Source organism: Nelumbo nucifera, chromosome 1 (genome assembly GCF_055504915.1).
Source record: "Nelumbo nucifera cultivar China Antique chromosome 1, China Antique-T2T, whole genome shotgun sequence".
In the NCBI taxonomy this organism is placed as follows: domain Eukaryota; kingdom Viridiplantae; phylum Streptophyta; class Magnoliopsida; order Proteales; family Nelumbonaceae; genus Nelumbo; species Nelumbo nucifera.
The window spans coordinates 23802976-23817054 of record NC_142649.1 but is presented as its reverse complement, the minus strand read 5'-3'; the positions used below and the strand labels follow the sequence as shown (position 1 = coordinate 23817054).

Genomic DNA, 14079 nt, shown 5'->3' with positions numbered 1-14079 from the left:
GTGATGTCAATGGTTAGAAACAGTAAAAGTACTTTAAGACAATATGTAAATAGTAAGGGTAGAGTTAGTCAATTAGCTAAACTATAAGGGTAGTTTAAGAAATTAGCCTTTTTAAAAACACGGAGGAATATTAGAAAGGTAATTTTAAGAGTTGCATCAATATATAATATTATAGTTTGAATGTACACTAGATAATGGCCCCTATATTAGGTATGGAACCATTATTTTGATATTTTTTGTTCATGTATTTTGATAAATTTTGTTTGACACCCATTTTTTATATTGTAAATTTAGTTTATTATTTTATTTGATATTTCTTATATATAAATTTTTTATTTTATTTAATAGACTAAATAAAATTTTATTTCTAAATAACAACCCATTTATGGATCCTTCATTATTTAAAATAAAATTTTGTTTTCTCTTCCTTTTTAATAGTGGTAAATACCCCTAATCTTTTTAAGAATGGAGGTAACTACTATTTACAAACAAATGCATTTTCTCTCTTTTTTTTTTCAAAATTTTCTCCCCATTTTTCATGGTCATCATTTTTCACACACATATTTTCTTAATATCATAGTCAAACCCTTTTAATATGATGGGTGTAAAATATTAGACACATGCCCATTTTTGTGCATATTCTTGTAGTTCATATTTTGATTTTTGGGTATGATACTGGAAAACCTTGTAATCAATCTGTGAGTATCATTAGAGTGGTAACCAATCAGGTGGTTGTTTATCAAATTCATATGGTTTTGATTGGTGTCATGTCATAATGGCAGCATATAATTTTCCTTTAATTTATTTTGTTTACAACATCATAAGTTCACGTATTTGACTCAGATGCCTGAACTGCTGGTTGAATCTGGAGCTTTCCTGACACCAACCTCACAGTGCATTGGTAATATCGCCCTATGCTATGCTGTTAGATTGGTGTAAGGAGCAGATCGGGTCGCTTTCACGTTTTTAAAATACTGATTCACAGACCCAACAACTTAGTTTTTTTACTTCATGTTATCATCTTTCTCAACCTAAAAAAATCCTATAAATCATTCTCTTCGATACTTAAATCAGCACTGCCATGTACTGTTTTTTTTTCAAACTTTCTAAAGGTTAGAAGGGGTTCCCCCAAAGGTTACCAGATACAATTGAAAAGGGGGACGACATTGTTCACCTCTCTTTCATACTAATTTGCTTCCTTTACTGTACAGCCCCATAACTCAAGCAAAATGTCTTCGATTTATAATCGTGCAAAATCCTTAGTCGAAGACGACGACGAAGAAATTTATGCCTTCGCCACAGAATTGGCCGGTGCTTCTGTGCTTCCAATGGTCTTGAAAGCAGCTATAGAGCTAGAATTGCTTGAGATCATATCTTCAGCTGGCCCTGGTGCATATCTCTCGCCTTGGGATATTGCTTCACACCTGCAAACACACAACCCAGATGCACCAACGATGGTTGATCGTATGTTGCGTCTCCTTGCTAGCTTTTCTGTTCTAAAATGCTCTCTCATCAAAAGAGAGAATGGTCGAGTAGAAAGGCATTATGCTTTAGCACCTGTATGCAAATTTCTCACTCGGAACAAGGATGGAGTCTCGCTCGCCTCTTTGGTTCTACTTTGTGAGGACAAGGTCTTCATGGATAGTTGGTATGAAATCCGTAATATATTATTGCTCTATTTTGTTGCACACAAAATGAAGGAAAATAGATGATTTCCTATATATATATATATATATATATATATATTCTCATAGCTTTATGTTGCACGATAAAATGACATGGGAAATGAATATTAATTCTAGGAAATGGATATCTATTCTTTCACAATACACTTTATTAATAGAGGTTTGGCCCTCTTGTGTTTTCTCGGTTCTTGATCCGTCCTCTTCATTCATCTCTTGCACCTCCATTTATGAATATAGGTTTGCCCTAAAATGAGATGCACACATATTTCAGTACAGAATAATCTTTCTTAATTTATCCTCTTTTGTTTTTTGTTAAAGATTGTGGGTTGCTTAAGTTCCTAATTGTAAAATCTCAAGTGATGATTCCATTTTATAGAGAGAGAGAGGATCCATTGATCATTGCTCTGACAATATATTTTCATTATCCCTTGATCCTTAGTTTGGTCCACAATTTTACCAACTTCTTTTGTGTTAACGCACTTAATAAAATTATGCTTTTTATTTAATTTCCTAGACTATGGCACAGCAAGGAGACCTATTTTCCATCTTCTTCCACTTTTTTTTTTTTTTTTTTTTTTGTACTGGGTATAGTAGTTTGTCCTTAATTAATAACCAAATGGAACCTTTGGTTCTTGGTTAAGGAGTTTTTCATGAATATAATGCCTACGTATATTTTGCCCTATAGTTAAGGAATTAAGGAATTATTATAGAAGGGTATATAATTAATAAAAGGGTATAGTACATATAGGTAGATGATAGTGATACCTAGTACAGAGGGGGGCAGCAACTGGTTTGGCGGTGACAGAGGGCGCGACAACTCTGGGAAGGAGCAGAAATAGAAAATGAAAATGAATAATAAAAGATGGAGAGAGAAAGGGAGAGAGGCCGGTGGTGGATTCGACGCTGCTGAGTTCGAATCTGCCACTGCAATCAGTTGCAGCGGTGGAAGTCGATGACAAGTTTGAAGGCGGAAGCGGCGGTGGAAGTGGACGAGGAGGGGTTGCTCTTCCGTCGGTTATAGGGGAGGAGAGAAAGGGAGATCGGCAAGTTCTCTATACCACCGCTCTGCATCGTCACTGAGATATCTTTTCAAGACAAGAGATCCAACCTCGCGGCTGTCCCAGCAGTTGTTAGAACCCAAATCAAACACCAACCCAGTAGAGGATGAAGAGGAAGTAGGTGTTTGGATCTGTGTGGGGGTTGAGGGTTGTTGGGTAGTTGAAGTGGAACTTGTATCGATAGTTGGGTTCCTGTCATTTGTGTTATCATTGCCAATGTCTAGTTTTCTTGAGCAACGAGTGAGATAGGGAAAACCATTTCTAGATATAGGACTTGGGCACTTCTGGCAAAGAAACACAGTACTAGTGCTGGTGATGCCGCAGAGCATACCTGGCCTGGTGGAGGACCCTGGAGGAACCAAAGTTGTTGGCTTCGCTGTTCTGCAGGTGGTAGAAGAAGCAAGGCCCCTGACGATTTTGAACGTTGCTGCTGTTGCCGCTGCAGATGTTGCGTCCATCGTAGCAGAATCATGGCCACGCAACCAGAGACTGTGTTAAAAAGGACGGCCTGCGTCGCCAAAGGCAGCAGTTTCGTTGCCTCTCTTCTTGTCAAATGCAATTTTCCATTCGATAAAAAGTTAAAATGGCCCCAACCCCAAAAGTACTTCAACTACAGCTTCAGTACTATAGTACATAAAACTTGAACTGAATTCAAGCAAACGACTACAACAATTGTCTGAAATAATGGGGAGAAATTTTTTTTTAGTTTCTCACACCAACCATTCATTCCACTCTCCTGTTCATTCCTTTTTTTTTTTATGGCCCCAGACAGTGGGGCGAATCCATCATCGTCGCTATCCCCAGACCAGTTTCTCACACCAACCATCACAGTAGCGGCAGTAATCCCTGATCTCCCTTTCTCTCCCCTTATCTCCGCTGCTATTGGTGTATCACGAGTTCAGGGAACCCGTGAACTCCCTTTTTTGCAACAAACAGCCATATGTACATCATGATATCACAACATTGCCCTCATCAATCTATTAATGGCGTTAACAGTTATATATATATATATATATGCAACTATTAGTTTTCCCATAATTAAAAGAAAAAAAACACAGAAATTGATAATTAAAAAGTACATAAACATATATATATATATATATATTTCAGCTAGAAAATAACAAAAATTATATTACACTGCAAAAATTCAGAAATTCAAAAGAATAAAATGAAATTGATAAAAAATCAAAAGAACAATTTATCCAAAAATAACATAAACTGCAGAAAAAATACAAAATTAAAATTCGTAAATAGTCCAAAATATATGGTTTTTTTGGGAGGGTATTTATGAACTTTTATGCTTTTTGAAATTTCTAAAACCTTTACAAAAAATATTTTTTTGGATTTCTATATTTTTCTTCAAATTTGATATTTTTTTATGAATTTTTATTTTCTAAAGAATTTATGTGTTTCTTTTATAATTTAGATCTTAAAATAGGACTTAAGGGTATTTTCAGGTTTTAGAAATGTATAACCCTTCATGTGAGAATATTCTGTATATTTGACTGATGGAATCTATATCTATATATTAAAAGGGAATGTCCCAAGCTAGCACTTTTCAGCTTGATGGTTATTTCTGAAAGGCACTTATTTTCTTTTTTTTTTTGGTTTTTTTGAACTTTTCTAATTTTAAAATTGAACAAAATAACTCAAGTAGATAATCAACCTTAAGACTTTTATCTTCTCTCATTAGTTATCTCTTCTCTTATTAACTCTTGTAACTATCTCCTCTCTTAATTATGCCATCAACTCTCTCATTCAATAACTCATGCCACTAATTCTATCTCCTCTCCATTGCCTAAAATTCATTAACTTTTTTCTATATCTATATGTATTTCAACTCAATTATAATTTTATATACACTAGCTATATTTATAGTAAATTGTAATTATTAATAAAAAATAATTATATTGAAATAGAGATATTCAATGATATATTATTAGGCTAAATAATCTACTTCCATTTAAAAGATAATTAACTTTTAAGTTAATTAAACAAGTAACTTGTATTTCACAATAAATATTGTGTACTTTACTCAACAAATAAAATGATTGTTTTAAAAAAAACTGACTTGGAGGCTAAATAGTTTCTACCTCTACGTTACAAGTTAATGGTTCTCCTACTTGAGTTAGACAAGTAAAACCATAACATATCATTCATCTATATATGTATAATATAATATAATTACATTTTACGAGTGTGTGTGTGTATATATATATATATTAGGTCTAATTTGTACTTTTTATTTTAATTTTAATTTTTTTATAAATAAAAGAAGAGCCAAGGATTGAAATTTAAGGCCACAAAATATGTTTTTTCGAATAATAGAGTTGCAAAGATCGCATAAATTACCCAAAATAAAAAAAGAACAATTACTCCAATCAAACAACTAAGCACAAAATTAAGTCCTCTAAAAGTTTTAAATACATTATATATTGTAATCAGGACCCAATGGCTAGGTCAAATAAGAGTAGTGATTTTATAACTAAGCACAAAGTTAAGTCTCTTTCTAGTTTCTTAATAAATTATTACCTTACCCTTTTCAAAAAAAAGAATTAATAAAAAGTAATAAGATAAATTAAAAAAACTAATATTCATTTAAAATTAGGGTAAAATGTGCAAACATCCCCTAACCTCCCTTATAGTTTCACTTTAGCAAATACCTCCCCTAAACTTTTGAGAAACTCGACAAAACCTCCCTTCCGTCACCTTCCCAGATGGCAAACATTAGGTTTATGCACCCGTTTTTTTCAAATACCCATTCTACCCTTTTACTTTTATAAATTATTTTACATACAAAATTACTCAAATAACCCTATTTTAATTTGACAAAAACCTCCTTTAACGGTCATCTTCTAATGTTTTTGTCGAGTTAAAATAGGGTTATTTCATTAATTTTGTATGTAAAATAATTTAAAAAGGGTAGAATGGGTATTTGGAAAAATTGGTGTATTAGTCTAACATTTCTGTCTGGGAAGGTAACGGAAGGGAGGTTTTTGTCAAGTTTCTCAAAAGTTTAGGGGAGGTATTTGTTGAAATGAAACTATATATAGGGGATGTTTTATGATTGTGAGAAACTTTAGGGGAGGTTTTTATATTTTACCCTTAAAATTAATATAAAACTAATACAAAATTATCTAAAAAAATAGTAGTTTTATAATTAAACTTAATAAGGATTAATAAAATAAAAAATAATAAAAATTTATTATTCTTAATTTAACAATCCTTTGAACCTCCCTTGTGTTTCAAACTTAACAAAAACCTTCTATATAGTTTTGAAAAAAGGAGCAAATACTTTCCTTCCATTAGCGTTCGAAATAGAAAATGCTGATGTAATGCATTGATTTTTTAAGTACCAAATTTACCCTTAGCCAACTTCATTTAGATACAAATTACTAAAATACCTTGAAAAAAATAGTTTCTCTTCCTTTTATGTACCTTTCTTGGTCCAAGAAGCGTGGAGATTTTTATTCTTTGAAAGTTGTCACGCAAAGTAAATTAGTTGAGGGTAAAGTTGAAACTTTAGATTATATATGGTAACACCTTAACAAGGGTATTTTTGTAACTTCAATGTCTTTGTTATTGAAAAGCTAATGAAAGGAGGTATCTGCATTTTTTTCAAAATTATAGGGGTCAAAACACAAGTATGGTTTATAGAATTCTTATAAGAGGAGTTTTTTTTTATAAATTTACATAAAAATAATTATACACCAATTAAAATTTAAAAATTAATAAAATATGTATCACTAAGATACAAAAAATAATACAAATTTATCTAGAGAGTAAGAAATTAGCTACTCTCACTAAAGTGCAACTTGAATTGTGGTGGAATAAAATAGTCATAAATCCCCCAAAAAATAATGCTTGAACTAAACTTAGATGAACATTAATTAATTGAAAATTTCATAGAGCTCTTTCAATTTTTCTTAATAAAATCCATGCATCTCACGAGCCAACTAGTGCTAACATGAGGCGTCATGTGATGACACCCAAAAGTATGGGGTGTTGTTAAAAAAAGTAAAATGAGATGTTATGGTAGAGTTGTGTCCTATTATGAGGAAAATCACTAAGAATTTATGCACATTGATTTTTTCCAATAGAAAAGTAGTCCATTTTTTTTTCTAAATCCTAAATACTAGTAGGAAGGTATTTCAAATAGAAAATATACCAAATTGGCAAGATTTTATTGTTTGGTTTTAATAATTAGAGGGATTCCTTCAAAGTGTGAGTAACCAACCTTTGTCTCTAAATTAGCATGAGTTATCCACAATTTGAAGAAAAAGAAGGTTAGTTTTCTTAGAAATTTATTGTGATGATCAACTTTGTGGTCAATTTAGAGTCTTTTAGAGGTTGTTCCAAGCTATCTTGATGTGGCCAAAACCAACCACTAGTTAGAAGTCGTTACCATGGCAACAAGTTGGGGGGAAAAGTGATAAATTGACCTCACATGACCTTAGAAGGCTTGATTGAAGGCCTAGCCAACCTAATACTAGTTAATCTCACTAAACTGATTTGAGACTAGCTGGTTTATCGAGATGACCTAATACTAACTCACAATATGTGTGTTTAGTCAACCAAAGAATAAGCAACATATGAAAAATCATGTGGAGACATGGTAGCCATGCTGATCAGAGCATCAATGCCAAAGCATTCAATGCGTGCCCACTACCCACCATGTGCACACCTTTAATTCACCTCTTTCTAAAAGTGGCGAAATCAGGATTCATAGGTTCTTGATTAGTGTCACATGCATTTTAGCCCTTATGGTGGCCGTGGCTGCCTTTAGCTGGGCCTAGATTGACAAAGTCAAGCCTCTAATGGTTTTCTTAGAAGAAGTTTGCTCCACCGAATGGTCAAAACTCCAAAGAACTTGAGCGAGATTTAGGTGGCGTTCGGTAGTTTTTGGTCCCATTTACGATAAGATATGGTGTTCTACTATGTGTGGATACGGTCCCCGTCCATAATATAGTGCAGACAGAGACGGGCCACACTCCAATTTATTGTCCATAGTATTTTTTCATGGATGGTCCACATTATTGTGTTGACAATTTGTGCGAAGGTTTCAGTGTAATGCACTTGTGTTACATTGGTTCAATTACTCTCATTTTATTTAAATTTTTAATAAATTTTAATATTTTATCAATAAAATAATAATTTTTAATGTTAATTCTAGCACAAGTCCGACAGTTCTCCTTTTCATCTCTTTTTCATTATTTAAATATTAATTTTTTAATATTTTTTATCAATAAACTAATATTTAAAATATTAATTTTTTATTTTTAATATTTAAAACAATATGTTTTAAGTTATTTAAGAAATGCAATTATTGTCTACATATTGATTCCTTTTTTTTCAATTTATTTACTATATAAAATGCAAAAATTAGACATTTATGATCGACTGAGTAGATATCCCATAAAATGTATATGAGATACATGGAATCAAAAAGTATGGTGTGGACTGGTTCACACCACACCTACAGAATGCCACCGTATGTGTGGGCTGGTCCGGTTCGCACAATCTATCCATAGTTTAGAACAACTATGAAGTGTGGTGTTGTATGGATTAATCACTACCATAGGGTGTGGTGTGGACCAATCCACACCCACCAATTTATCATTAACACTAAGAAGACCCCCTTATGCTCCTACCAATTTCAGGCTCCCCTTCCACCTCAGCAAGATTGTCTGCCTCTTTAGAAAGAAGCTCAATATTTGAATTTGAATTTGAATCCAACATTTCCAATGTGAGCCCCACTTTGTCAGCGTCTCCCTTACCTACACAAGACACTGGCACTAGCTATCTAACATCTCCATCACATACTGTAGTGCTGATCGAACTCCCTCGGAAAGTTGGTTCAAAAATCCTCTCTTCCGTCAACGTCCCGCAACCCACCTCTGGCCCCCTTCCCCTCTCGAGTTAGGATGTATTGAGTTCCTTCCTTGTTCCTACCAGTGACAACAAAACAGGCGTTGAGGCTTCCCCTAGAACATAGTCCGCCTCCACCACTAACATCTTAAAACTTTGCCTCCCACCATCAAAGAGACTGCCACTCTCACTACGAAAATCTCCCCTGCTACCTTCATTGAAACAGATTTAGGGAATTCTCAGGCAGAATGTACCTAGACAACCAATGAATCAACCTTTGTCCAACTCAAATTTTCTGGATCTACCTTTACAAAGCCTCCAAGCAAATCCCCTACTTTTGGGAATGTCTTCCAACACCATGCATGCAGGGAACTCCGAAGCACCTTTGTTATGTTTGTGCCTTTGAATTCTTTGTGGCAACTCGCTTCATAATGGTTTGTAGTGGCTCGTAGTCCACCCCACAGTGGCATGGACCTGATCCATATTCATTGACAACTCTTTGAGGGCACAACTCTGTATTTTGGGGCTTAGGATTTTCTGTGAGGGCACAACTCTGTATTTCTTCTCCATTGACAATTTCATAGTGGATTTCTATTCCTCCTTTGCCCGTGGAGGTAGGATATAAGTCAAACCACATAAATCTATGCATTTTGTGCTTATTTCTCTTTATCTCTATTTTTACTTTTAGTTTGGGTGCCATTCAGATTTGTTTTCTTGAGTTTTTCCACAACAACCTTACATTTGTTGTGGAATTTTAGTAAGATCTAGGGCTGACTCTTTTGTTTTGGAACAAAACAAGTGAGTGTGAAGTGTGGCTGCTTCTAAGAGAGATCTAGGGCTTATTCTCGAAAACACTCAAGATTCCAAGAGGGGAACAAGGCCGCAATGTTCCAAAACAAAAAAACCACTAAAGAACTGGTGAGTTGAGTTAGTTGGCCGGTTAGCTAGTTACGATAAGGAGGAAAGGTTGAAGGAGTCTGACTCCACCCGTACTCTATAACTTAACCAGTCATACCTAAGTGTTGATTGAAGTCCAAAAGACATCATCATGAATACTTTTCTCACTGCGATGCTTAGATTGTTCGATCTTATAATTTTGAATCATGTGGGGGATTGTTGGAGGGAGATTCAAATTTACAAGAATCTCTCTCCTCCCTCTCTTGTTTTTGTCCTTTCCTCCCTTGAATGACTCCTTGTCCCACATTACTTGGGAAAAGAGTAGGAGTGGAGTATATTTGTAGTTTTGCTCCCTCTATGAGTAGGGACCCATAGGAGGAGAGGACTATAGATATTCTATGCCTGTGAGGGGGGTTGGGGGTGCTTTTCACACACACATGCCGAGTCTGGCCGGGGCGCAGGCGCGAGCGCATGTACGTGTACGCGCGATGCACTGAATCATTTTGTTTTAAAAATTCTGAAAGGACACATATGTGTCCATTTGGGTTTGAGAGCACTCTATAAAAGGAATGTTGGCCAACCCAGTCAATTCACACACCATTTTTCGATAGTTTTTCTCTGAGACATCAATCTTTAGTGGTTTGCGGAGGTCTGGTAAGCGAGTGCACGCCTACCAGTGGCCTGTGGGCTGTTTTACCTTGGTGACCGGTTTGCGATCACCAGGCTGCACTATAGGGGGCAAATACGGTTTTAAGTATAGTGACCAAGTGGCACGACTCAACCCTCCATCTTCTTGCAATTCCCAGTTTCGAGTTCCTGCAACAACTTCAAATTACTGCCCTCTCTTTATTATTTTCACAACATCAGATCAGGTGGCTTAGCTCCCTCAACACAAGTGATGGATGGTAAATAGGAATGACAATATGGCCCACCCCAATCGGGGCCCGCATTTGACCATTGGTATGGTCATATTCTAATTAGGGACGGGGTGGGGACAATATTTATGTATTTATGTATGTATACATGTATATGTATATATCATATTATAATTATAATTAACATATGCCTATATAAGGGGGAACCTAATCAGGTTCAAGTTCAATCCAAGCTATAATTTGAGGTGAGTTACAAGTCTATAAAATTTAAATTTTTATTAGTTAATTTTAAAATTGTATTAATGTTATTATTTCTAAATTAAATGGATCTTAAAATAGTGTAATTAATATTAAAAAAGCAAGTGGTATCTATTTCTCTAAATTCAAATTAAGACTTAATTGGTTTGGGCAAGTTAAAGTTTATATTCAAGCAATAATTTCGGGTGACCTTATTGTTATTAGAATTTGGGATTGCAAATTGTATTTGTTTGCCTAAATTCAAATTGACCTTATGCACTGGTCGGGCAAAGATTGAGGGAAGCGTTTTAATACTCACATTTGTCTTCTATTTGCACCTATTCACATTAACATGCAGTACCCTTTTCGCCCAAGGTTCAAAGTATCGACACGTATCTGACCGGTTCAGGGGGTGGAGAAGCCCTAAACCGCCCCCTGAACCGGTTTTGAAAAAAATAAAAAAGAGTAAAAAAACAGTATCAATATCGCAAGATACGTGGGCGTATCGATATTTTGAACCATGTTTTCAACTAACTTACTGTCAATCCTCTAGCAATCTATATATTCCCCATAAATAGTAGTCTATATATAGTCCATCTTTGTGGCTTCCAAATATTACAAAAAATTACTTAGCTCTATAATTTCCTTCTTTATTTCTTTTTCCTTTTTTTTAATGGATGGAAATAATAGTGTTATTATTTTGATCTGTAGGTACCATTTGAAAGATGTTGTTCTTCAGGGTGGAATTCCTTTTAATAAGGCCCATGATATGTCTCTATTTGAATACCTTGGGAAAGATTCTCGATTCAACAAAGTTTTTAATAGAGCAATGTCAGATCATAGTATAATAGTCATGAAGAAGGTACTTGAGACATACAAAGGCTTTGAAAGTCTAAAAGAGGTGGTGGATGTTGGAGGCGGGATTGGAGTCACGCTCAACTTAATCACATCTAAGTATCCTCAAATTAAGGGTATTAATTTCGACTTGCCTCATGTTGTTGCAGATGCACCATCTTATCCTGGTATGACTTATCTTTTCCTTTGCATAATTATCATTATTTACTAGGTAGAGAAATTAGCATTATTTTTGCTTCCAATTTTATGGTATTTTAGTAAGGAATTTTAATTCTTTGTCATCAGGTGTGGAACATGTTGCAGGGGATATGTTTGAAAATGTCCCACAAGGAGAAGCCATTTTAATGAAGGCGAGTTACTTTTTTAATTTTTTTAAATAATTTATTTCTTACAAAGATCATTCATAAAATATTTTAAATGAATTATTATAGTGGGACAATATAATTCACAAAGATCATGCATGCTATAATCCGAATTAGTTCCTTGTAACTTATAAATTGTTTATTACAATTCTTGATTTTATATATTATATATAATCAAGAAATATTTTCAATTATTGTTATTTATTTGTGTTAAAAGAAATTAATTTATCTAGTAAACCAAGTTTTGAATTGTATTTAAAAGGTGCATGAGACCTGAATTAATCCCCCCGTCTGTATTATTAATTTAAAAGCTCAATTATATTATTCGTAAAAGAATTTCTTTTCCTTTCTTAAACACTTGTAGTACATACTTCACGACTGGAGTGATGAGCAATGCTTAAAGATATTAAAGAACTGCTGGAAAGCTCTTCCAAACTCGGGAAAGATTATTGTTGTGGAATACATTCTTCCGGAGGCTCCAGCAGCTGGGATTAGTGTGTCGCCTGAAGTTGCAGATTCAATAATGTTATCTCAATGTCCTAGAGGAAAAGAGAGGACATATGAAGAGTTTGAAGCACTGGCAATGAGCTCTGGATTTTCCAGTTGTGAAAGACTTTGTTGTGCTTATGACATGTGGGTTATGGAGTTCCACAAATAGCAGGGGTTTGTTTGTTTGTTTTGATGAAAAAGTTCATGGATGGTTGTGACTGTGAGTGAGTTTTATTTGTGTATGGTTGTGATTGTGAGTGAGTTTTATTTGTAAGGGTGGGGACTATTCTATATATCCTAAAGTCTGAATATTTTATCAGGTTTATAATAGCCACGCTAATATTTTCTCTACAACATAATTAGAAATAAATTGAGTCACTGAAAGCGGCTTTCCTGTGTTATCTCTGGCAGGCAGCTACATCCTAATCAAATTTGTTTTGTAATTCCTTGGAAACTAGTCACCAAGGTTTTTAAAATCAATCCAGAGAATGAACCGGTCAGGGGTCCGGTTCTTGGGTCGAACAGTGGGCCTATTCTGATAAAAAATAAAAAAAATAAAAAATGGTTAAAACTATTCGAATGGTTTGAACAGTTAATCGTCCGAGTGAGCAGTTTGTTGATCAAAATCAACGGTTTTTGAAAATATTCAATTTTGGGGAAAAATGGAACCGATCATCTGACCGATTTTCGGTTTTTCCGATCTGACCGTCCAATCCAGTTTTGAAAATCATGCTCTACACAAGAATGGGATGACAATCACCACCTAATTTTTGCAAGAAAAATCAAAAGAAAAAAAAAAAACAAAAATAGAGGAAGAGAAAGAAGCATGAATTTTGAAAACCTTCTACTAGAAAAAACGTGACATAGCTATTAAAACCATTGTCTTAGGCATAAGCCAATCTCCGATTTTGATCAAACTGGCAGCTTAGACTGAAAGAAAAGATGGTGGTTCTTTTCCGAATCTCCGCTTTGATATTCAAATGTGGAAGCCAGAATCGCCGGAAAGCCCGAACTGACTTTGCAAGACAGACAATGAAACAAAAGTGGTGTGAGCTGGCCTTCATGATTGCCGGCAGAGATTACTATTTTAAAAGTATTACTATTCTGCACCTTTGCCGGCGGTAACTGACTGTCCCGTATGGGTCACATTAATTTAATTTATTACTAATGGGGACTCGTATAATGCATGAGTTTTGTGGAACGGGATCTGCTCCTAATATTGGGCGCCTCACATACACATCCACTGTGCATTGGGAACATCTCCCATGAAAAATAATTTACAAGTATGGGAGATATTCCCAATGCATGGTAGGATGTGCGTGTGAGACACATGTGAAGCACCCTATGTGAGGAGCAGATCCGGTCTAGGGTTTTGTTAAACCAAAAGCTATACAATAAAATACATAAGAGTATAAGACCAGACCCTTGTTTTATATTTTAATTTTTAGATAATTAATAATTATTTATATTTTGAGAAAATCTATGATGCGGGAAAGACATGGTATCGAAAGAGTTTTGACCAATCAAAACCCACCCATGATTTCTGATAAATAACACCTGATTGGCTACAACACTTTATGATTCTAGTTGATTGGTCAGACATTTTTCAGATATCATATCTTTTCCATATTATAGTCGAACCCTTATATTTTATATACTAGTTTTAGTTCTTTTTTTTACAAGACAAAATAACAATAATTAATTTCAGTTAGGGTGTTCAAGTATTTCCATTTGGCTTTGGTTCAACAATTTC

General features: G+C 34.5%; 1 protein-coding gene across 1 annotated transcript; it reads left to right on the top strand.

The window, feature by feature from the left end:
* Positions 1 to 1075: 1075 nt before the first annotated feature.
* LOC148803002 (caffeic acid 3-O-methyltransferase-like) lies at positions 1076 to 12645 on the top strand. Its single transcript, XM_088897888.1, has 4 exons — positions 1076 to 1648; positions 11332 to 11642; positions 11761 to 11825; positions 12202 to 12645. Exons 1-4 carry the CDS (start codon positions 1230 to 1232, stop codon positions 12493 to 12495), a joined length of 1089 nt encoding a protein of 362 aa, XP_088754014.1. The 5' UTR covers positions 1076 to 1229; the 3' UTR covers positions 12496 to 12645.
* The last annotated feature ends 1434 nt before the right edge of the window (positions 12646 to 14079 follow it).